Below are 25,048 nucleotides of genomic sequence, written 5' to 3'. Positions count from 1 at the left end.
TTCAGCTCTGCCTCAGGAAATCCTTAACATTATTGCCTCAGTTTCCCCAAATGAAACATGGAGAGAATAATAACAATGCACCCACTAATTAATTAGTTAAATTTTGTAAAACACTTTGAACATCTAAGCATATAAGAAATTGATTATTCATTATAATCATTATTATGATTAAATTATAATAATTATTATTATTGTCCTCCCATTTATGCGCTCGGTGATGTATATAAAAGGGTAAAGCAGGAAGGGAGTGAATGCTAAAAACACATGAATTATGAATACCTTGTTATTGTGGTTGCTATTTGTATAGCACCGACAGTGTGCATGGCACTTTATAGACAGGTATAGAGAGCAGGTCCTTCTCCTCAAAAGCTGACAATCTAACCAGTCAACTTACAAACAGAGAGAAGAGGACACAACAAAAGCCATGTACATGGCTGGGGTGGCCTAGCGTGTGCCTCCAGGGCACCATGACTTAAGAAGGATGCTGGAGAAGATTTTCTAAAATCAAAGGCCAGAATCTACCTCTTACAAGGTGCAGTATCACCAAACCTAGGTGTTCAAAAATAATGAGTCAGGTGCCCAAAAATTCATGAGCTGGCACTCAGAAATGTGGAAATCTCAGCAAAGACACCAGAAATTAAACATAAGTTGTCCTGGCCACAGGGGAGAGACAGGACTTGGTTGTAATCAGTGCTTGAAGTGGTAGACAAAACAATTTAAAAAAACGGGGGGTCTCATCACCAGCAATTAATTCTCCTCCCCAAACCAATTATATCCCCCCTGTTTCACACACACACCCCCATCAATTTTGTCTTCACATCTGTTCTGCCCCCAGCCTCACCTCTGCCCCTCTTGGCTGGGGGAGAGCTCTGCTTGCCTCCTGCAGTAACCCTGATTCTCTTCCCCGGGAAGTGGGGAAAGCAACCAATCAGAAGGGGATTCTCCCCACTGCCCCAGTGAGACTGAAATGTGTGCCCATCTTCGAAATTTTATTTGTTGGATCTGTGCTCCTTCGTGACCCAACACACTTTACTCACTGGCTGTAACAGATAACAAGGGGATTCCTGCATGAGACAGGCCTCACTGTTTGCTCTGGTCCTCCAGCTCCCAGACTGACTAACAGCCCGTACTATCTAGTGTCACCAAACATTGTCTCCCTACGCCCTAGCCTGGGGTAGACAATCATAGGAGTAATTGAGGACTCCACCTTATAAAACCCAAAGAGAGGTAGAAGAAGAGGGGGTGTGTATGATGATAGGTAGACATAGATGAGAGAGAGAGGAGTGTATGGAGATAGGTAGCAGGGGTGTAGATAGATAGAGACACAGGAGGATTGGGGGAGAGCAGCCCAAGGTTTGCTTAATTCACTTATTCGCAGCAATGGTAAATAATAATACCACTCCCAAGGGCCTGGGGGGGAATGCCGGAGGAGCAGAAAGATGACCCCCGGAAGCCGTTTGAAGGAAGACTTGCAGGAGGCAGGGGGTCACCTAAGGACAGGGGGCCCCGGAGAAGGGCAGGACGAAGTAACCTTGGGGTGGGGTAACTGAGCGAAGGGCTTGGGGTGCGTGAACTCTGCCCATGCTGCAGCAGAGCGGCAGGGGAGCGTGGCACAGGGTGGGGGTCCCCAGGGTGCGAGGCCTCCTGGCAGTGCCCAGCGGCCCCCACAGGGACCCCAGCCCAGGGGTGGACGATGGGACCCAGGGCCCTTGGCCGGGCAGCTCTGCCCTTCGGGGGAGCAGGGCTCTGGTGCCCGCCCCGGTCTTGTGGAGGTTTTGTGCCCCAGCTGGTGAGGCTGCCCACAGAGCTGGGGCAAAGCAGTGGCGTTGTAAAGCTGGGCCTGTCAGTAGGGAGGCCTCCCCCAGCCCTCAGTGCTCCGGAAATGGGAGAGGAAAGAGACACGGGCCCTTTAAGAGGCCACAGGAAGGGAATGAGACACTGTCCCTTTAAGACACCCCCCCAGGCGCTGTTTCTTTAATGGCAGGGGCGGGGCCGCTAGACGTATTGCGCCTGCGCACCGGGTCTTTCAGGCCCCACGGATGGGGGGGCTTGCGCGATGACGTCATGTGCGTGTCCCTTGACGCGACGCGACGGGCGCGTATCGGGGGGCGGGGGCTCGGAGCCGGAGCGGGGGCCGCGCTGGGCCTCCCTGGCGGTGGGAGTCTCCGCGCCGCTCACCATGTTCCGCTACCAGGTGAGGGGGCCGCGCAGGCTGCGACCTTTGACCTCTGACTCCTGACCTCAGTCCCTTGGTCACTTCTACCCCCGCCCAGAGCCCCAACTTCCTCCTCGGTCACGGGGGGTGTGGCGGGCACGGGCTGGGGGGGCACGAGGTGCTGGCGGGGCTCGGGCCGGAGGGGGGTCTGGGGAGGTACGGGCCGGAGGGGGGCCTTTGTGTGGGGCATGGGGTGGGGTATGTCTTTAGGGGAGATGGGGCCGTGGTGTGTGTCTGCGGGACACAGAGTTCTCGGGTAGGGGCCCGGGTGTCTGTCGGGTGGCATAGGGCTCGCAGGGGCACAGGGTTTTGGGGGCAGGGGCTGGGTGTGTGTCTGGGCGGGCTCGGGTTGGGGGGAGTCAGAGGGGGTGCAAGGTTGGGGGGGTATGGGCCGGGAGGGTGTCTGGGGGGGTGCAGGGTTCGGGGGGTACGGGCAGGGGAAGTGTGGGGGGACATGGGCTGGGGTGTGTGTTGCGGGGGGCATAGGTGGGGGGGATGTGCTGGGGAGGGTATAGGCTGGCATGTGTGTGTCATGGGGGGAAGGGGTTCAGGGTGTGTGACTGGGGGGGTGCATAAGCTCGGTGTTTGGGGGGCATGGAGTGCTAGGGGGTCTCTGGGAGGCATGGGATGGGAGGAATTTTTGGGGAAGTATGGGCTGGAGGATCTTTGTAGGGAGGGGTGTGCAGGAGGCATGACTTAGGGATGGGTTTAGTTGTGGGGGCGATGGGCTACAGGTCCAGAGGAGCCTCTGTTGCAGGGTGCATGGTCAGTATGTGACAATGGGGGTTCTGTGTATGTGGAGAGGGTAAGGGAATGCCAAGGGCATGGGTCAGAAAGGGATGTGGGGTAGGGAGTTCTCTCTCTCAGGCTGGGGACTGTGGGATGCTTGTCTGAGGGGGACGCCCTCCCCCCTTGGAGTGGGGGTGAGTGGCTGAGAAGGTCACACTCAGTGGGTGCCCAGGAGGCCTCCCTGCGCAGGAGCTGTTTGGCGATGGAGGCTGTTTCAGAGGGGCAGAGCTAGGTATGCACTTAGCAGGCTGGTGCTTGGAATGCTTGGCTAAGGTGACTGCTTGGTATATGGGCTCTGCAGGCTAGGGTTGGGGGGCACACACATGGAGTAGGAGGCTCTGAAGTTAAATGTAAAGGATGTAGGCTGGGGAATCTCTCAGAAGGGGGCAGCATGTCGGACTGGCTGAGGCTGCCTCTATTAGATGGGGCTGCACAGAGCGTGGGCTGGAGTCAGAGACTCTGTGGTATAGGCTGGGGATGCCATGTAGGGTATGAGCCACAGCACATCCCGGATTTGATCTGTGGCTCCTTTCTTAGGGAGGTAGATATAGGATATGGCGGGGACATGTCTCTCGGAGCAGGAACTACCAGGATACGGGCCCAGGGGCAGCCTTTCTGAGTATAGTGTGCATGTGGGGTATGTGTGCCCCAGAACTAGATTCAGATGGCTACTCTGGATATGGGTGCACCAGGTTGGGATCAGACATTAGTTCGGGAGGATGCCCAGGATGTTGGCCCATCAGATTGGGCTTGATGATGGTCGATTTTATTCTGTTACATGCTATGTTATTTGAAGAGTTATGTGCCTGGCTGGTGGGGTCCTGAGAGTGGAACAGCTTGAGGGAGAACGTGATTGAATGGAAGGTATGGATGGGGTAGCCATTACGAGTTTGGGAGCTCAGGCAAGGGGCACGCTTGTTTGAGGAGGGTGCATGGGAGGACTATGGGGTGTGCTTGGTCTGTCGTGGGTGGGTAGGGGAAGAAGGTTCCTTCTATCCCTTGTATTTATCTGGCTCCCATCACTCTCACAATCTTTAGTGTATTTATCCTTGTAGCACCTGTGTGAGGCAGGGCTATGCTATTATCCCCTTTGCACAGATGGTGAACAGGCCCCGAGAGACTAAGTGACTTGCCCAAGATGTTATAGTAGCAGAGCAGGGAAATTGATCCCAGACTGGCTCCCTAATCACTGGACTATTGTCCTTCCGCTCATGCTGTCAGAGGAGGTGTGCTTGAAATGGGATGTTTATATGTGGGGTGGCATTGCCTCATCTAAGGAGGCATGCTTAGTAAAGAAGGTGTGTGTAATGGGTATGTGGGAGGTGAGTGATGCCTTAGTCTATGCTTGGGCAGAAGTACCTTGTCTGATGGTCATGGGTGCAATTTGGATGTGTGGGGGTGTCCTGGGACACACTTGCTAAGGGATGACATGCCTTGTCTGAGGAGTTACATTTAGTGTGTGCTGGAGGTGATGTCTCTCTTTTTCCTCTGAAGGGCCACATTTGTGATGTGCTGGTATAGGGAAATGAGACAATCTCCAGGAACGGGTTCAGACAGACAAACTCGGCGCCCCAGCTTTGGGCATGAGGTGACTGAGAGGAGCCCACACTAGTGATGCTGGGAGGGCAACTAAAACTGGCATATCTGAAGGCCTGCTCATTGTTCTCTCTTTGCTCCTTTCCAAGTCCCTGGAGGAGTGTCCTCTGGATGAAGATGAAGATGCCTTTCAGACCCTGGGCGAGGAGGATGAAGATATCGACCAGTTCAATGACGACACGTTTGGAGCTGGTGCTATTGGTGAGAGCTGCATCTCCCATTCACTCCCCTTTCCTCCTCTCTGTCCCCAGCTCTCCTTCAGGGAATGCCATATCTGAATGGAAATCCCTTCAGTCCTGCCCTTAGCCACCCCACCCTGCAGCTCCAGTTCCGGGTTGCTCCACCCATAGCTTTGCTGATGTCCCTCAGTCCTGAGCCCCAGCTTTCCCTGCTGTTCCAGTCCAGTGGTGCCTGGGAAATGTAATTGTCTGTGGAATAAATAAGTGGCACTAAGGTACCAGCCCTGCTTCCTTTCTGTGGTTCCTTTGCAGATGACGACTGGCAGGAGGCACATGAGCGGCTCGCAGAACTGGAAGACAAGCCTGCGACAGCTAGAGAGCTGGAAGATGGGGCGGTCAGTGATGAGATGGACCTGCTGGGGCACCATGAGGAGAACCTGGCTGAGAGGCTGAGCAAGCTGGTCATCGAGAACGAGCTCGAAGATCCAGCCATCATGCAGGCTGTGCAAACCCAGCCTCCAATGCAGGTGAGTGCAATATTTGGGGGGGGGGGGGGGGGGGGGGGGCAGAGCCTGGCTTCATGGAATGGATGGAAAGACAGGAGAGCCCTCTCCATGATAGTTCATCATACTCTCTTTTACAGCAGCCAGGAGGCCTCAACTCCAGCATCTGGGATGGATCTGCAGTTCTGAGGCGCATCCGAGGACCGCTTCTCACTCAGGTGCCGTGTCCTGTCTCATTATTAATCCTGCAAAGGGAGCTCAGAGTCTTTCGTGGAGCCATTTTCCTCCCATCTCAGGAATCCCTTTCCAGTGCAGAGCAGAAGCTTTTGCCATCTCCAGGAGCATAAGATTTGCCAGTTCTGTGTCCCATTGCACTGAATCAGGCCACCAGCCCTTTTGGTCTGGTGTGCTGCCTCCTATTACTCAGATGAGGCTGTTGCCCGGGGGTGCTGGTTGCAGATGCATCAGAGAAAATTGCAGTTTTCCATAATGTACTTCTTAGCTTATTGTATTGCACCCCATGCCAGGTGGGCGATTCCTTCTTGAGTTCTGTGAAAGCCAGCTTAGACCCTGAAGTATGAGACTTTATTTACTCCTGAAGAGCCATTTTGCTCTGTAAAGTGACTCTAAGATAGTATTGTGGAGGGTGGGCCAGCACTTGCTTCTTGCTGACTCTAGATCAAACGTGATCTATTCACGAGAAAGTCTTTTAGCTGCCAGCTCTGCCAATTTCATCTTGGATCTGCGAGCCAAGCTGGGTTGTTTCCTGCTTGTGTATTATCCCCAGTAACCCTGTCCCATTTGAGAGATGTTACAGGAGTAGTTAAGTTGATGTGAACTCCTCAAGATAAAAGAATCTGCCATCACAACTTGGCTAAGAATGCTGCTGCTTGAACCAGAATAGAGTCCAACTAATTCGTCTGCATCTGGGCTGGCTCTGCAGGGCTAGTCAGGCTAAAAAGTATCAACAATGTCTCTATTGCCATGAAAGGCAGCAGATGGAACAATAATACGTAGCACACAGTTCTGTTCTCCCTGAGTCTCTCAGTACTTTGCAGAGCTTGCTAGTGACAGATGTGGTGACTTGTTCTTTGCTTTGCAGTGAATCCTTGGCAGAATCCCAGATAGAACTCAGTCCAGCGTAGGGTTTCATACTCTAGGCCAGGACTCCTGCCCACTAGATTATAGCTGCAGGTGACACATTGAAGCTCCCCAGAGAGCATTTGCTTTCCTGACCATCCTCCCCCTGTTTCTCATTAGGCAGATTTCCTTGCTGTAGCTGTGCCGCGAGTGCCTCTGTTCTCACTGGTTTCAGAGGAACAGCCGTGTTAGTCTGTATTCGCAAAAAGAAAAGGATTACTTGTGGCACCTTAGAGACTAACCAATTTATTTGAGCATGAGCTTTCGTGAGCTACAGCTCACTTCATCAGATGTGATGATGTGATCTGATGAACATCTGATGAACATCTGATGAAGTGAGCTGTAGCTCACGAAAGCTCATGCTCAAATAAATTGGTTAGTCTCTAAGGTGCCACAAGTAATCCTTTTCTTTCTGTTCTCACTGAGCCTCAGTGCGTGCTGGGCTTGCCACTGGCAAGCTGGTAAACTACACACAATTCAAAGTAGCTAACCACTGGCTGTTTTTTCCCCTCCTCCCGTGTGCAGGAGGTGCCCTCGGTGTCTGTGCTGGAATATGCTCTGCCTCAGAGACCACCACAGGGCCAGGAGGATGAGCGGGACCTCTCGGAGCGGGCACTGCCCAGGCGTTCGTCCTCCCCAGTCATTGGAAGCCCCCCTGTCAGGGCTGTCCCCATCGGCACCCCACCAAAGCAGGCCACCGTGCCCAACTTCAACCAGCAGGTACCTCTGCCCCTCACATTTCTCTGGCAGGAGGTGGATCTGGTCACCATGGTTTCAGGAAAGGGTGGTGTTTCCAGGAAGAAGCAGGGTAGAAATGGGAGAGAGAGACCCCAGAAGGTGAAGACCCTGAAATTTTTAGGGCAGCTTAAGGGAGCCTGCCACTAGCTTTTGCCACCACACAATCTTTAGAGTAGCAACACAGCTGAGTGCGTGCCTGGATGCTGATAGGTGGAGAAGAGATTAATGGTAGGGTGGGTAGGCTTGTCCTCTTAGCCGCTCTGTCCTTTAGGTGCCACTACTGTGCCTGGAGCCTACATGATCCTCCTTCATACGCTGCTTTCACATGCCAGCAATTGGCAGACGGGGAGGGACGTGGCATTGCTGCCTGAAACCAGATGCTATCCAGCCAGAGTCTCCTCCAGAAGAAACAGTCTGAAGATGCTGCTGCTGCTCTGTGTACTGGGGGGTTCCCCCCCTACCACAAGATGGGGGAATTCGGGGAGGTGGAGGGGCTCTACCATATGGCACACTGCAGGCTGGTCTGATAACTCTGTGGGAGGAGCTGCCTGGCAGATGTTGGCAAGGAAAGGGGAAGCTAGTTTCTAGGACTAAGACTAGTTCCCTTGTTTTGGTTTCCCCCTCCTGATAGATCCTGTGTCCGAAGCCTGTTCACATCCGGGCCCCGATGCAACAGCGTTATCCTTCCCCCTACAGCGAGAGGATGTCTCCAAACCAGCTCTGCAATGTCCCGGTACGGAGTGTCTCATGCTCTGTGTATTCCCAGCCTGACCCCTCACTCTCTAGGTCCCCCGGCCCCAATAACTGTCCCTTCTATCATCCCAAAAGTCTGTTTTCCATCAACTTCACCCCGAGCCTCTTACTCTGTCTCAATAATCCTGAAGTCCTTTCCCATAACCATCACACTTGTCCTCTGATCCCTCCTGTAATGCCATTCCCTTCCACAGATCCAGGCTTCTGGGTCTAAACTAACTTTTTCTTAAAGGGGAATCATCTGGTGTTCAATGTTCTGACCTCCATGTGTCGACTAGAGATCCCCCTTTCTGTATCTCAGCACCTCTTTCCTTTTCCCCGTTCCTCTCAGGCCCGGGTGTATCCCACGTGCTGGAAGCTCATGTGCCTATCTCTTGGCCTCCCTGTCACTGATCTGGGTGTAACTGTGGTCTCTCGTTTTCTCTCTGATCCGAATGTATCTGGAGCATGCACCTGCTGAATGTCCATGTTGGGTTGATTGGTTCTTTGTTTAGAATTAGTGTTTCCTTTTTGCTCTTCCATTTTCTTTCCCCAGAATTCCTCCCTGCTGGGCCACCCGTTCCCTCCCAGCGTCACTCCCGTTTTCACCCACCTTCAGAGAGCGCAGCTTCTAGGAGGAGCACAGGTAAAGCTCTGACTATTCCCTCTTGTTCTCAGTCTTTCCTCAACAGCATCTTGTGTGCGCTGCATTGTCCTCTGGTGTCTGTGTCGTCTATTCTGCCTTTGCATGGCTCTCTCTGTGCTGCTCCTTCTCAGACAGTTGGTGGTGGTTCCCATTGCCTGCTCCCCGGATGACTAGAGCTGTGCCACTCAGTCTTGTCTGTCCCACTCTCTCTGTCACAGTGGTAATGTTTGTGGTGGTCTCTCTCCCCCCACCGCCCCTTCACCCTCATCTCTGCAGGCTGGACGAATGTCTCCCAGCCAGTTTGCTCGTGTCTCTGGACTCGTTGGCAGCCCCCTCACATCCATGAACCCCAAGTTGCTTCAAGGCAGAGTTGGGCAGATGATGTCTCCAGCCAGTGGGTTCCGTGCCTTTTTTGGAGCGCCACCGCCCCCTGCGCCACCCCCATCCCAGCAGCAGCACCCCCCATGTCCTGGGTCCCACTTGCAGAACCTAAGGTACGACACTTATCCTCTGTCTCCCATCATTGAGCTCACCGCACCGAGTTTGAGAGTCTCTGTTGACTTTCTCCAGAGATGACAGACCTGAGGTTACAACTCTCTTCTTTAGGCCTCACCCTCAGATGTTCAGACCAGATACAACTCACCTTCACCCGCAGCATCGGCGGCTCTTACATCAGAGACAGCAGCAGAACAGGAAGTGAGTACTGGAATCACCTGCATTCGGGGGGGGGGGGGGGGGTAATGAACTCCACTGCGGGAAGAGAAGATTCACCTGGGTTCTAGTGCCAGAGAAAGAGGGTATCTCACACACACCCCCTTGGGGGTCTCCTAGGAGTTCATGCTCCCCACAGTCGGGCGTGGCCTCTCAAGAGCCATCCTGCAGTGCAGGCCATTATCAATGTGTCCTCTCCACTGTGCCCTTTCTGTATCTTCTGAATTTTTATGGATCCTCCCACCAGCCAGCACCGTAGTCTGAATGGCTCGGCAGGGGACCGAGTGGGCCACCGGAACAGCCATCAGGAGCAGCTGCGGAAGGACCCCTATGCCAATCTCATGTTGCAGCGGGAAAAGGACTGGGTATCAAAGATCCAGATGATGCAGTTGCAAAGCACTGACCCTTACCTGGATGACTTCTACTATCAGGTAAATGCTTTGCACTCACTAATTGAGCCATCCTAACCTAGCTTCCACCTAGGGATGAGCTTGGCTGTCCCAGGGGCTGCTGGCCTTGTGTGCTAATCCCCTGTCTGCAATACCTGCACCCACCCAATAAGTGACTGCTGGGAGGGTGGCTGCAGCTGAGCTCCCAGTATGATGCTGTTAGCTGGCTTTGTAACTGCTTCAACACTCCCCCTTCACCCCCTACACCTGTGCCCCTACACTGTCTTCATCCACTCAGGCTGGCTTGTCAGCCCTATCAGCTGCGGGACCTTGTGTGATGGCACATTGGTTCTGGGGGCCAAGCTGCCCCTGGTCTCTCTGTGCTGGGATCCTAACCACCACCACCTCCTCCTCCTCCCTTTTGTCTCAGAATTACTTCCAGAAGCTGGAGAAAGTGTCAGCGGCAGAGGAGATGCACGGCGATGGCCCCAAGAAAGAACGTACTAAACTCATCACACCCCAGGTGGCCAAGTTAGAGCATACCTACAAGCCAGGTAAATGTCCCCTCCCTCAAACCGCATCCTGGGTTGGGGAAAGGTAGGGGGGTACATGGGCCAATAGGGAATTGACAGACCTGTGGTGACGTATTGGTCGTGAAATAGTATCTCATTCCCTAACCGTAGTGCTCTTTTAATGGTTACCTGTCATGGGGCTGGAGGCAGAAGAACCGCTGTCGACTCGATCTGGAGACGGCTGGCATTGGGGACAGCTGCAGGGATTCCTTGGGGAGGACAGGGAGAGATCAAGGTTCTCTGGGGCATTGATGTGGAGGCAGGGTGAAGCTGGAGGAGACTGAGTGTAAGATTTCTCTGGGGTAGATAGAGGAGCAGAGGCTTGGGGCAATGACTCCATCCACATTCCTCTGTCCTTGCAGTGCAGTTTGAGGGCTCGCTGGGGAAGCTCACAGTCTCCAGTGTAAATAACCCCCGGAAAATGATTGACGCGGTGGTGACCTCCCGCAGTGAGGACGATGTGAGTAACAGCAGACATGGCTGCCCTGCGTAGTCTGGGCTCTTTCTTTCTACCCGGGGTTTGGTCCTCCTCTCTTCGCTCACTCCACTCCCCATCCTCTCCTTTCTGACACTGTTTTTTGTTCTGTGCTCCACCTGGGCCCGCCTTGCTCTCTTTCCCTAGGAGACGAAGGAGAAGCAGGTTCGAGACAAGAGACGTCAGACCCTTGTCACCATTGAGAAGGTGAGTGTGAGATGAGGTCCCCCCCCCCCCCCCGCTAGAATCAGAATATCAGGGTTGGACGGGACCTCAGGAGGTCATCTAGTCCAACCCCCTGCTCAAAGCAGGACCAATACACAATTTTTGCCCCAGATCCCTAAATGGCCCCCTCAAGGATTGAACTCTCAACCCGGGGTTTAGTAAGCCAATGCTCAAACCATTGATCTGTCCCTCCCCATCTTTGCTCCACAGCAAGAGTGAACCAAGCCAGTGCTCCAAGGGAGCTACCAAACCCACGTGCAGCGGCTACCCCTTGGGGCTGGGGATATGTTCCCAGTAAGCCATGGGAAAAGTGATTCCCTACACACCCCCTTCCCAGATCCCTGCGCTGAGTCAGGCACTGCCTTATTTCTTGCTCTAATCAAAGCTCATAATAAACAATGGAAAACCTTCCCTCTTCATTGCCTGCTTCAGCAGCCAGCCAAGGAGAGAATGGTGGCTTCTCTAGGCTGGGGCTGAGGCACACTGGCAGCTTGCTGCTGCCCTTGCTGTACCCACTCTCTACAGGGCTTGCTGATCCAGCAGCACTCTCTGGTTCCGAGTCCACTCGGAAGGCAGCGGCTTCCTGTCCTGACTAGCTGTGGGGGATAGCGGGGGTACCTGTGGCTGGCTCTGATCCGGCTGCGTGTCATGCAGACATACAGCCTCCTCCTGGATGTGGAAGACTATGAGAGGCGCTACCTCCTGAGCCTGGAGGGGGAGCGGCCAGCCCTGATGGAGGAGAGAAAGCAGAAGATCTGTGACATGTATGACAATCTGAGGGGGAAAATGCCCGGCCAAGAGAGGTGAGGAACGTGAGTCTGCTACTGCACAAATCTGTGCCACCCCCAGACTTGTTGCCCCACCCATGTGTACAGAAGGTAGAGGACTGGAATTCTTCTCTCATTTGCTTTGGGATGGGGTGAATGTCTACAGTCCATTCCCCATATCCACATGTGTGGGGCCGCCCCCGTTCTAGTAACAGGCTCACTGAAACAGCAAGGGAACTCTCCTTTGGGTGCTGCCCCCCTTCAGTTGGAAAGGTGGAGTAGGAAGAGACCGAGACACTTGGGGAGGCTTGTGCCCAGTCCTGCCTGGAATAAGGCCTCTTCCCCAGTTCATATGTGGGTCCGGTTCTCTCCCAGGAAACATGGGAGAAACTAGGGAGGAGACCAACAGGCCTGGGCTGAGGAGGAAAGTGTGACCATGGCAGCCCTCAGATCAAGGATTTTATTGCCGTGGGGCCTGCACCTTTAGTGTTTGGGGATAGTGAGCAAAGCTTTTCCTATGCAGAGAAGTTAGACATGTATTTCATGGGCATGGAGGGGTGATGCTGCACGGGCCCTGGGTGCAGGGGGGTGGGGCGGGGGGCAGTGCTGCACGGGCCCTGGGTGCAGGGGGGTGGGGCGGGGGGCAGTGCTGCACGGGCCCTGGGTGCAGGGGGATTGGGGTGGTGCTGTGGGCCAGGGGTGTGGGGGCAGTTGCGGTGCTGCATGGGCCCAGGCTGAGTTATAACTCCTAGCAAACCATTGAAAAGTTTTCCCCCCTTGGTTGCTTCCCAGCTGTAACTAGCTCTGTAACAGGGCAGTATGGTTCTCTTCTCCTGCCTCCCTTACAAAAAACAAAGTTCACTTCTCCCCAAGCCTGGAAAACTTCAGCCTTGTAAATGATGAGCAGCTAACACATACAGGGAGGACTCAGCATGGAAGCTGTTATGCGACTTTAGCTACAGCTGTCATTATTTTGCCCGTTATTATAATCTACTGAAAGGAAGCTTGAAGGCAGGAAGAAGCTTTGTGTGATGACTTTTTTTTTTTCTTTTTTCTTTCTCCCCCTCTCCTCCATGTGCTTCCCTTCAGGCCAGATCAGTGATGCTTTTGGGAAGGTGTCCTTTCTGGCTGGGGAGAGGTCACAATTAAATGCAGGCCCATGTTACAGGGGTGTGGGATTTCCTGTGAGTCCCTTGCATATACCCACTGTGAACTAGGGGGTCATTCCTATATCTGGCTATTGACAGTCCGAACGTTCTCTTGGCAGGCCGAGTGACGACCACTTTGTGCAAATCATGTGTATCCGGAAAGGGAAGCGTATGGTTGCCCGGATCCTGCCCTTTCTGTCCACGGAGCAAGCGGCCGACATACTCATGGCAACAGCCAGAAACCTGCCCTTCCTGATCAAGAAGGATGCTCAGGATGAGGTAACCAAGGAGGCTGTGGCAAAAATAACTTCCCCCTCAGGTTGTTGGTATGAGTTGTGTGTCTCTGCATCTCAGAGGTAGCGTTGTCCAACGATCAGAGTAGGGGACTGAGAATCTGAACTCATACCTTCACTCTCTGGCTCACTGTGTGAACATGGGGAAGTTTGCTTTGCATATCTGCAACTCCATGAATGGGGGTAATAACTGACTGGTCTATATGTAGTATTCCTGGCCTCATATGGGTTTGTGAGGATTTAATATTTAATTTTTGGGAAAGTGCTTTGAGATCCTTGGACAGGATGGTCCAGTTAGATATGTAGATGTCCATTGTGCGCCCATTTTCATCACACACTTAACTCCAAGAAATTCTCCCTCTAGATTGAAACTGGCCATGATTGCCCAAAGCTAGAAAGTGAAAGCTTGAGAAAAGTCCATTCAGACAGTTAGCCTAAGAAAGTAGGGAAAGAAATAGGCTATGTCTATACTAGAAACAATACAGCAACATAGGTATGGTGTTGTCACTTACTATGACAAAAAGAAAAGGAGTACTTGTGGCACCTTAGAGACTAATCAATTTATTTGAGCGTGAGCTACAGCTCACTTCATAGCTCACGAAAGCTCATGCTCAAATAAATTGGTTAGTCTCTAAGGTGCCACAAGTCCTCCTTTTCTTTTTGCGAATACAGACTAACACGGCTGTTACTCTGAAACCTTACTATGACACTTACTGTGGCAACAGAAGGGGTTCTTCTGTGCTGTAATTAATCAGTGAGAGCTTAGAGGTGGGAACTGAGGTAATGAAAGAATTCTTCCATTGACCTAGCAGTGCCTATGCCAGGCCTTAGGCTGGCTTATCAATGTCACACAGAGCATGACATTTTTCACAGCCCTGAGCAACGTAGTGAAACTGGTCTAACTTTGAAGTATAGACCAACCCTAATAACTATTTACCTCTTCTTGCTTTAAAGGAGATGATGGGGGAAGGAGGGATGGTGGTGGACTCGTTTCCTTGGTTACTGCTTTGTGATGTGTACAGGCAGCCTGACTATTATTTGTATTACATTAGCACTGTTAGGTTTGTTGGTCCTGTCTTTTTCTGGAAAACTCTATGGACTATAGAGAACTAGTAGGGTTATGACATAACTGGAAGGTCTTTTGGGCAGCAATCATCCTGTTTTTATGTTTATACATCTCCTAGCACAATGACCTCTGTGCTACCATGATACAGATAATAATCCTCAGTATCAAGGAAGAGGGAAAGAATTTTTGTTAAACTGAGCATTTTGTTTTAATCAATGCAAACACTTGTCAAATAATTGAGAGAGAGAGAAGTTTTTGAAAGACTCAACACCCTCATTCCCTCAACTGAGGAATGAGAGCACTCCCACTTCAGTTTTCTAGTCTTCTAAGGAGACATCTAGCAGAAACAGGAAAGACCAATATTTCTAAGGTAAAAAGACGAGCTGGAAAATTTTTTTAAAAGTAAACAAGAAGTCTTTCAGACCTTCTTCAGACTTTTTTTTTAAATAAACGAAAAAGGCATTATTCCAATCTTCATTTTCTTTTAAAATACAGTTTAATATGGAGAGATTCTCAAAAATGGCTGAACTTAAAAGGCCAGAGTTTTTTCCACCCTCTGAAGAAGTGTCAGCTGTTTTACAGGACACATGGAAAGTAGTGGAATTGAAAATTCACTTCTACTTATGCAAAGTTCACAGTTTGATCTTGGAGTTTGTTGTTTATGTGGCTGTGACGGAGAGTAAATACATAATATCACTTGATACCCTTTCTGAGGGGCTAGAGGGAGTCTCAATTTCCAGGTACCTGGTTGAAACCCTATGGAATTAATAATAGTACAGGGCTTTAATAAAGTAATAGAGACCAGAGTGAAATCACCAGTGAGGCCAGCTGTTTGTTTTTTTGCTGATTTTTTTAAAAAGGGAAATGAAAAGATCTCAAACTTTAACTTCAGTGTTGCATTTACAAGCACTCAAACGTCTGGAACTGTCAAAAAAAAACAGGTCTTGGAGTAACGTTAGCCACGCTGTATGTGAGGTGCATTTCAGAGTGCTAGCAGGATCAGGTATTGAGGGCGCGTGCTGTGCTATAACCCGCTGAAAGATTCAGAGGCCAGGCTTCAGTGCAAAGAACAAAGATCAGGAAATAAATCAGAATCGGATAAAATAAGAATCCTCCCTGGACGTTGACCCAAACCCATACTGAACCAACTCTTTTTCTGAGGCTGCCTCAGAACAAAACGTCAGCAACAAATGGAATGAGGGAATATTAGTAGCATGACTCCTTTTGTATTGCAGCAGCAGCATGTAGAAGCCTTTGGTGTGATTGGGGCCCTATTGTGCTGGGTGCTGCACAAACACATAGACAGCTCCTTTCTTCAAATGGAGACAATCTACATAGACAGGATTGGGTGGGAGAACTTAATAATATGTAGCCATCCCTGTCTCATCCTGGAGGTGATGCTGTCACTTCATTCCATGCAGGCAAACATCCCATTATTACTTTCCCTTCAGTTCCTGCCTGTCTTTTCTCTCTCCTGTTTTGTTAAGCATCTCCACTCTGTGTCACCTGGATAACTGGATTTACTCAAAAAGGGAACGCCCTTGAGAGCCCTTGCCCTGCTCACCAATAGGAAATGATACCTGGATTCGGTCCGATGGCCCCTCCTGGAGTGTGGGGAGCTGCCTGCCTAGTCAGGTGTCTGTGACTCATGTTGCTCTTCTCTCCCTCAGGTGCTGCTGTGCCTGTTGAGGCCGTTCTCTCTCGTTCTCTATCATCTTCCGTCGGGGACGGTCACCAGCCTTCTGCAGCAGCTAGCGAACCTACCTCAGAGCGCCACGGCGCCAGCACCTGCCAACCTGCACCTCGCAGCTGTGCTCCAGAACAAGGTGCCTATGCCTGAGCTATTGCTGAGCACTGTGAGAGGCTGCAGCATCTGCCTACTCAGTCCCTTCACTGCTGGGACCCAATTAGGGTATAGACCCATCTGGTACCCTCAGAACGTGAGAGATGCTAGAGACACTTCCCTTGAGTCTGTCCTTTCTATTTTTAACTGGAGGGTACCCTCATTAGTCCAAACACCCCCCACCCAATAGGAGAACGAGAGAGCTGGTCCCCTTCTCCACCCAGGCGGTGTGGAACCCCCATAAATGTGATTCCTGAACCCAGGGACAGGCCAACAACTCGTTGAGAGGCCGCCCTTTCTGACCAGCAGTTTCCTTGGCAGGAGAGGTAGCGTTGAGCTAACTGGCACTGAAGTCTCCTGCGTTGAATTGCAGCAACAGGGGTGGATGAGCAAGGCGCTAAAGGAATGGGACTGACTTGGGGAAAGGGAGTAAAATCTTCCTGCAGAGCACTTCCATTATCTCCCCTCTCCTTGCACTGCACAGCCAGCTGCGGGGTGAGTAGCTTTAAATGAGCTGAGAATTGCATATCGGAGTGAAAGACACCTTAGAAGTACCACCAGTTAGACGTGCAGATGATAGGAGTCTTTCTCCTTGTGCATCTCGTCCTCACAGTAGGGTCTGTTTCTCTGGTCTTCACTGCTTTTGCTTTAATGGTAGATAAGGCTGTATAGCACTCCTGGGGCCTGCAACATATCAGTTACTTTCTTTAGGATTCATTTGGATCCAGAGGAGAATTAATGTAAAAGAATGAATCCTGGAATTATATAAGCTCAGCACCTCCAAAAGCATGCTAAACAGATTCTAGTGGCTCTCCAACCAAGGCAATTAATGTGCCAAAGCATGATGGTGCTGGCTGGCACAAAGGGTGCTGGGCAGGTTTGGGAGCAGCATGCTGTTCTGGGGCAGTGTGCTGCAAAGGAGGAACAGTGCTATGGGAATTGTAATTCAACGCAGGGGCTGTACAATCCTTGCTGAATCTGGGAATAGGCTGCTTCTGGGCAATGGGAGTGTCTGCTTTGATAAACCCAGCACAGCAAAGGAACCAGAAAAGTATAATGGGGCTATTACAGACAGGAAACCAAGAAGCACATGTCCAAAAAGCTGAAGGGAAAGAAGACATGCTGTTGTAGCAAAGCAACACCTCACATTTCCAGTCCTACCCAGTGTCGCTCTTGCACCGTCTAAGGCTAAACATGCTAGGCAGATGGTTTGTGTCTTAATCTGACTTTTCCCTCTCTGTTATTACTAAATCTTGTATATAGGGGTCCTGGTCTATTATTAGGGCTCCCAGGTGCTGTGGTAATACAAATAATAAATGAGACTGTTGGGCTCTGGAAACAGTGCCTGTGCTGGAGTAGGTCTCGCAGATACTGGCTGCAGTCAATGGGCACAGGGAAAGTCAGAGGGCCATGAGCAGAGGCCAGAAAAGGGGAAGTGAAGGCTTCAGACCTAGGAGTGGGAACTGTGGTCGTATAGCAGCACCAGGAAGAGAGAAGAGTCTGCCTGCTGTGGGTCAGGCCCACAATCGTCCCCTCCTCCATCCACACGCTGTCTTACTACTTCTCTCTCTGCAGTTTGGCCTGTCCCTGCTGTACTTGGTCCTGAGTCGTGGGGAGGAATTGCAGAATTCCAGTGCTGCTACGGAGCTAATGCAGGACAACCAGTGGTGAGTTCCAGCTGCATCCCTTAGCTGCGTCCCCCCCAATTTGCTGACAATGCATGTTGACCAGTGGTGAGCAGAGCATACCCTGGATCAATGTAGACACTGAGTAATATGGCCTCCTAACAACAGATGCGGTTTGGTCTAGTAGTCAGAGCATAAGATTAGGAATTGGAACAGAACCCACAACTCTCCAGCTGGAGGAGGGATCACGCTGTGAGTTGGCAGCCTGCTACAGTAATTCCAGGCTTCTTATTGGTGTCTTGCTGATGTCTGTTACTACAAAGCTCCTGTGTATCCAGGAACTGATATTCAGTGGTTCTTTCTGGGCCTTCTTTGGAGTTAGTTGTGGAGAAGGTGAGCCCCACTGAAGGAGTCTAACTTCCTCCTAGGAAGGGGGACACTTCCTGGCCGCCAGGGGAATGTTCTGCATTAGAGTCCAGAGAGCCACAGAGGCACCCCAGTGACGGTGCATAGTTTTGCTGAATGCAGTCTCCGCCTGAAACATGGGACTCCAATGGCTGAAAAGGATTTAATTTCATAGAGGGAAAACAACTGAACATGAGCTTCTAGTGTGATGCAGGAGCAAAACGGGCTAATATGATTCTTGGATATAGAAACAGCCGGGAGGTGATTTTTCCATCTTTATAAGGCATTGGTGAGACAGATAGTGGAACACTTTCTGCTCTTCTGATATCCACATTTGTAAAAAGGATGTTGAAAAATTAGAGAGTGCTAAGAAGAACCACAAAGAACTGGAGAAAATGCCTGATAGTGAGACACCTGAGGAGTGGAATCTGCTTACTTCAATCCAAAAAAGTTCAAGAGGTGACTTGATTACAGTGTATCTGCACCTTCAAGGGGAGAAGATACTGGGTGTTACAGGAGTCTGTCATCTAGTGGAGAAAGGCAGAACAAGAACCTGTGGCTAGAAGTTAAAGCCAGAAAAATTCAACTTAAGTCACAATTTTTAACAGTGCCAGTGATTAACCATTGTAACAGATGACCCAGGGAAGTGGTGGATTCTCCATCTCTTGATGTCTGTCTTCAAATCAAGACGGAAGACCTTTCTGGAAGATGCTTTAGCCAAACACAAGTTACTGAGCTCAGTACAGGGGTAACTGGGTGACATTTTTTGGTTTGTGTTATGCAGGAGGTCAGACTAGATGATCAGACTAGGGAACGGATGGCCAGGATCCCCTGGGGGACTAACTTGAAGGGGAAAGGAGTCCAGGAGAGCTGGCTGTATTTCAAGGAATCCCTGTTGAGGTTACAGGGACAAACCATCCCGATGAGTCGAAAGAATAGTAAATATGGCAGGCGACCAGCTTGGCTTAATGGTGAAATCCTAGCGGATCTTAAACATAAAAAAGAAGCTTACAAGAAGTGGAAGGTTGGACATATGACCAGGGAAGAGTATAAAAATATTGCTCGGGCATGTAGGAATGTTATCAGGAGGGCCAAATCGCACCTGGAGCTGCAGCTAGCCAGAGATGTCAAGAGTAACAAGAAGGGTTTCTTCAGGTATGTTGGCAACAAGAAGAAAGCCAAGGAATGTGTGGGCCCCTTACTGAATGAGGGAGGCAACCTAGTGACAGAGGATGTGGAAAAAGCTAATGTACTCAATGCTTTTTTTGCCTCTGTTTTCACTAACAAGGTCAGCTCTCAGACTGCTGCGCTGGGCATCACAAAATGCGGAAGAGATGGCCAGCCCTCTGTGGAGATAGAGGCGGTTAGGGACTATTTAGAAAAGCTGGACGTGCACAAGTCCATGGGGCCGGACGAGTTGCATCCGAGAGTGCTGAAGGAATTGGCGGCTGTGATTGCAGAGCCACTGGCCATTATCTTTGAAAACTCGTGGCGAACCGGGGAAGTCCCGGATGACTGGAAAAAGGCTAATGTAGTGCCAATCTTTAAAAAAGGGAAGAAGGAAGATCCTGGGAACTACAGGCCAGTCAGCCTCACCTCAGTCCCTGGAAAAATCATGGAGCAGGTCCTCAAAGAATCAATCCTGAAGCACTTGCATGAGAGGAAAGTGATCAGGAACAGCCAGCATGGATTCACCAAGGGAAGGTCATGCCTGACTAATCTAATCGCCTTTTATGATGAGATTACTGGTTCTGTGGATGAAGGGAAAGCAGTGGATGTATTGTTTCTTGACTTTAGCAAAGCTTTTGACACGGTCTCCCATAGTATTCTTGTCAGCAAGTTAAGGAAGTATGGGCTGGATGAATGCACTATAAGGTGGGTAGAAAGCTGGCTAGATTGTCGGGCTCAACGGGTAGTGATCAATGGCTCCATGTCTAGTTGGCAGCCGGTATCAAGTGGAGTGCCCCAAGGGTCGGTCCTGGGGCCGGTTTTATTCAATATCTTCATAAATGATCTGGAGGATGGTGTGGATTGCACTCTCAGCAAATTTGCGGATGATACTAAACTGGGAGGAGTGGTAGATACGCTGGAGGGGAGGGATAGGATACAGAGGGACCTAGACCAATTGGAAGATTGGGCCAAAAGGAATCTGATGAGGTTCAATAAGGATAAGTGCAGGGTCCTGCACTTAGGACAGAAGAACCCAATGCACAGCTACAGACAAGGGACCGAATGGCTAGGCAGCAGTTCTGCGGAAAAGGACCTAGGGGTGACAGTGGACGAGAAGCTGGCTATGAGTCAGCAGTGTGCCCTTGTTGCCAAGAAGGCCAATGGCATTTTGGGATGTATAAGTAGGGGCATAGCGAGCAGATCGAGGGACGTGATCGTTCCCCTCTATTCGACATTGGTGAGGCCTCATCTGGAGTACTGTGTCCAGTTTTGGGCCCCACACTTCAAGAAGGATGTGGATAAATTGGAGAGAGTCCAGCGAAGGGCAACAAAAATGATTAGGGGACTGGAACACATGAGTTATGAGGAGAGGCTGAGGGAGCTGGGATTGTTTAGCCTGCAGAAGAGAAGAATGAGGGGGGATTTGATAGCTGCTTTCAACTACCTGAAAGGGGGTTCCAAAGAGGATGGCTCTAGACTGTTCTCAATGGTAGCAGATGACAGAACGAGGAGTAATGGTCTCAAGTTGCAGTGGGGGAGGTTTAGATTGGATATTAGGAAAAACTTTTTCACTAAGAGGGTAGTGAAACACTGGAATGCGTTACCTAGGGAGGTGGTAGAATCTCCTTCCTTAGAGGTTTTTAAGGTCAGGCTTGACAAAGCCCTGGCTGGGATGATTTAACTAGGAATTGGTCCTGCTTTGAGCAGGGGGTTGGACTAGATGACCTTCTGGGGTCCCTTCCAACCCTGATATTCTATGATTCTATGATCTCCTAGTCCCTTCTGGCCTTATCTATAAAGGGCTTCACCCACCCACCAGCCCCTGGGGTTCAGTCTGGAAATGAGAGATTGGTGGTCAATTGTTAAGGCACTGGGTGTGGCCAAAGTGGTGACCAGTCTGGACTCAGATGATTCCTAGAGTTCTTCAGAGTCAGCCACTATTCATTAGCTGACTTCTTATAGGCCAGCTAAGCTGTCTCTGGGAACTGAACTGTGGCCTGCATACCCTATTGGATCCTCATATGGGAGCATGACTGAGTGATTGCTACTTCTCAAACAGTCTCCCAGTGGCATTTCAGCCAAGTTGGTGGAGGCTTTTTGAGCTTTTTCTAGTAGGAACCATTGCTTAGGGTTTCACTGTCACATGATGGTGCTTCCTTCCTGCTTCTTGACACTTACCCTCTTTCACTTTTTGTTTGGCTTTGGTTTCATTAATGGCTACGTGGCAAAAAGTTTCTTTCTGGTCTCGTTGAGTGCGTTTTACATGTCTTGGGGTAGAATGTCACCCTTCTTCCATGCTTAGACTAGGCCCTGGGCTATAGCACACTGTGTATCCGCTGTGCTAACCCAGCAGGTCCAGCTGCTTTGGACACTTGCAGTTTCTTGTCTTGGGGGCATCTGACTAGAGGTGAATAAACTGACCATCAAGCTTCCTTAAGCCAAAGTTAACAGGAGGAGATTTTAACAGGAGGAACAAAGCTTGCAGTAATTGCATCGCTTGTGTGCGTCCACATCTTTGCTACTTGTGTCGGCGGTGCACGTCCTCGCCAGGAGCACTTGCACCGATTGAAGATGGCTCCTGAAAGCCAGCAACAGCCAATGTAAGCAAGACAGTGTCTACACTGATGCTGTGTCAACCTAACTTCATTCACATTTCAGAGTAACAGCCGTGTTAGTCTGTATTTGCAAAAAGAAAAGGAGTACTTGTGGCACCTTAGAGACTAACCAATTTATTTGAGCATAAGCTTTCGTGAGCTACAGCTCACTTCATCGGATGCATACCGTGGAAACTGCAGAAGACATTATATACACACAGAGACCATGAAACAATACCTCCTCCCACCCCACTGTCCTGCTGGTAATAGCTTATCTCCCCCCCCCCCCCCCCCCCAAACTCACTCTCCTGCTGGTAAAAGCTGTAGCTCACGAAAGCTCATGCTCAAATAAATTTCCTTTTCTTTTTCATTCACATTGATTCTATGCTGCTCATGGAGGGGGAGTTATTAAGTTGTTATAGCAGACAAATTATGTTGGCGGGAGCAAAATTTTAGTGTGGACTCTTAGTTAGGTCAACATGAGCTGCCTTGTGTGGACCTCACTCTGTAGTGTAGACCACAGCTTAGTCTGGTTCCCCTGAGCAACTTTCCCTCTTTACCTCTCTTATCCTTCTTGAGAGAATCCCTTTCTAAATAGCTATAGTCCTTTTGATCTGCCATGTGCATGGGCCTCTTCCTGGTCATGATGATGTCTCTTAATGACCCTCAGTTGTTTGCAGAGGAATGGCTTATCTGGAGCCATTCTGTTTCCTTCCTGCTTGTTTTGCCTTGTCTTCTCTCTTAAACTAAACCAATATAGTCCTATAGCAAACATCCCAATAACCAGGTCAACATACAGAATTAATAAATTATTGCAGAGCGTCTTCAATTTGGTCACAACTGGATTCCTCAGTGAAACAGACCCTATATACCGTCAAAACCTTGTTGAAACTGCCAGTCTCTATCTGCTGATAGGAGGTCATCTCACAGAATCTAGCTGGGTTTAGGAGAAGCCAATTAGGCTATCAGTAGAACTCCCATTCCTGTGCTTCTTGTCATCCACCTTGACCGCTAAATCCTGCCTGGGGTTGATGCAGGGAAGCTCTGTCATCTTGCCACCTACTCACACCTTCATCTGTGCCCTTCTCCTTGGCAGGACGGAGCTGATGTTCATGGCAACCCGAGAGCTTCTGCGGATCCCTGAAGCAGCGCTGGCAAAGCCAGTATCCACCCCCTCTAACCTGCTGTCCCTTTTTTCTCGCTATGTTGATCAGCAGAAGCTGAACGTGCTGGAGACAAAGTTGCAGTAAGTCCCTGTTTCTCATCTGGTTTAGTGCTGTGTTTGCTGTCCTGCTTCCCATGTGTAATAACAGGGAGGGGGGCAGGGAGTTGTGCAGTGGCAGTGAGGATTTGAGTGACACTCAGCAAGTGAGGAACAGGGAGTCAGGCTCTGTTGTCTGGAGCTGGGTGGATGTCAGATGCTTGAGGGTGGGGAGGAAGGAGTATGGCTGGGGAAGAGGTGACCAGGAGATATGTAGAGTTAGAAGGGTGTGGAGGGGGAGATTCAGGAGTTCAGCCCTGCTCTCCACAGTTAAACCATCAGGGATTTTAGGAGAACAGAAAAGTGGGAATTGCCAATGCTGGACAGGCAGCGATGAAGACCAGTGAAGGTGGCGGGGATCTCAGTGGTGTTAGATGAGGCTTGAATGTCTGCATGTGCTCCAGCCAAGGAGGGGACACCGATCTCCATCACACCCTAGTACTGCGGCTATCTAACTCTCTCTTGTTCTTGTTTCCTCTGCCCTGCCAGGTTAGTGCAGGGGATACGGTAGGAGGTCTTGACAGGTCCTCAATGCCGGCTGCCATCCTTGCCGCCGCCGCCACCACCACCACCAGAGGATTGCAGTGGAGGAGGGGAGGCAGTTGCTCCCCTGAAGCAAAGCCTTGTGGGATTTTTCTCTTGGATATCTGGCATGGAAGACCTCTCTTATGCTCTGTGAACTTGGTTGGGTGTGTGTTTGGTTTGTCCTCCCACCCTTCGCTGCTAGGTTGCAATTCGGCATGTCCTTGCTGTGTTCCCATTTCCCTCTGCATCTTCACAACAGCTGCTGCTTTCTCCCAACACAGCCCTGTCTTCCCCCACCTACCACATTCAGGCTACTGAGGGAGTGGTGAGGAACCCACCCTCTCCTCCTTCCTGCCCCCCTGTCAATGCAGAATCCAGATAGCCAGGGAGACCACTAGTTGTGGGGAGAATCCCCATGTGCTCTGGAAGGTGGAGTTGGGGGCCTAGAGAGACATCTGTTGCCCAATGTCTCCTAAATGTTTGGAGGGTGTGACTTTTAGATGACAGGATCAGAGGGACAGTCTCTTTCTTCAATTTTTGCTCATTGGCTAAAACGTGAGAATCTGCTGGCTACTCCCCACCCCCATCCAAGCACTGAGATTTGGTCCCACCCCTCATACTGCACAGGGTGGGCTCTCCTGTCCCAGCTTGTCTTGGGCCTCTCATTCTTTCTGAAGTTGCACAAGCTGGGCTCCCCTCTGTCACCCCTCCTAGTCCTGTGACACAGTGAACACACATCTTTGCACACTTGCCTTGTCTTCCTGAGAATCATTTTGCACCCCTCTCTCTCACACCTGCCCCTTGGGTCAGGCCCATGCTGTCAAGAGCCCTCCAAGACAATAACCAAGGGGCCTGGCTTTGATCCCTAGTGGATAGAGCCGCTAATCTGAATGAATTTTCCATACCCAACCACTGCTAGATCCTGCTGTTTTGCTCCTTTTGGAATGTGGTGGGGTTTTTAATCTTACTTTGCTTTTAACAACAAAAATATTTGCACATGTAGGTATTCTACAACCAGTAAACTCCTCCCTATTAATAACCAGCTGCCCCTCCCTCCTAAATCCGCTGCTTTCTCCTAATCCCTCTCCCCAAAGAATTCTCCCCTCCAACCAAAACCACCTCCCCATAACTACTCTCCATACCCACAGTCGCCCCCCACCCCACACCCTCCATTTCCCTCACAACCAATCGAGTGGACCGTTCTTTTATTATATTATTCCTTTTTTGTGCTTTCCCCCTCCCTCCCTCCCTGTTTTTGGTTCTGATGAAAATAAGTTTCTAAATTTACATTTTTATAGGGTATTGTAAATAAAAATGAATTGTATACTTGGGGGAGAGTAGAGTGCTTCCTTCCACTTGGTGGTCTTGTGCCTCTTGGAGCTTTTTCCATCATCCCAAAGTGCCTTCCAGACAGGCTATCAGCAAATATCTCTTACCTCTA

The 25,048-nt window shown here is 50.5% G+C and overlaps 1 protein-coding gene across 5 annotated transcripts; it reads left to right on the top strand.

Annotated features, from left to right (window-relative positions):
- The first annotated feature begins 2,082 nt into the window (after positions 1–2,082).
- On the top strand, positions 2,083–24,775 carry PATL1 (PAT1 homolog 1, processing body mRNA decay factor). 5 transcript variants are annotated; one of them, XM_073346867.2, is made up of 19 exons: positions 2,083–2,194; positions 4,690–4,801; positions 5,092–5,306; positions 5,423–5,500; positions 6,948–7,142; positions 7,792–7,893; positions 8,449–8,538; positions 8,815–9,032; positions 9,145–9,234; positions 9,497–9,680; positions 10,069–10,192; positions 10,573–10,670; positions 10,833–10,892; positions 11,565–11,713; positions 12,945–13,104; positions 15,855–16,010; positions 17,603–17,694; positions 22,918–23,067; positions 23,572–24,775. In XM_073346867.2, exons 1-19 carry the CDS (start codon positions 2,180–2,182, stop codon positions 23,591–23,593), a joined length of 2,310 nt encoding a protein of 769 aa, XP_073202968.1. In that variant the 5' UTR covers positions 2,083–2,179; the 3' UTR covers positions 23,594–24,775. The 5 variants fall into 5 exon arrangements, with proteins under 5 accessions (XP_073202968.1, XP_073202966.2, XP_073202965.2 ...); XM_073346865.2 differs by lacking the exon at positions 2,083–2,194 and adding an exon at positions 4,500–4,592 and having other exon boundaries at positions 5,426–5,500; XM_073346864.2 differs by lacking the exon at positions 2,083–2,194 and adding an exon at positions 4,500–4,592.
- Positions 24,776–25,048: the final 273 nt, after the last annotated feature.

The sequence above is a fragment of the Lepidochelys kempii genome, chromosome 6 (genome assembly GCF_965140285.1).
Source record: "Lepidochelys kempii isolate rLepKem1 chromosome 6, rLepKem1.hap1, whole genome shotgun sequence".
NCBI lineage: Eukaryota > Metazoa > Chordata > Testudines > Cheloniidae > Lepidochelys > Lepidochelys kempii.
Note: the sequence above shows the minus strand (reverse complement) of the source record. Positions and strands in the feature narration are given on the sequence as shown.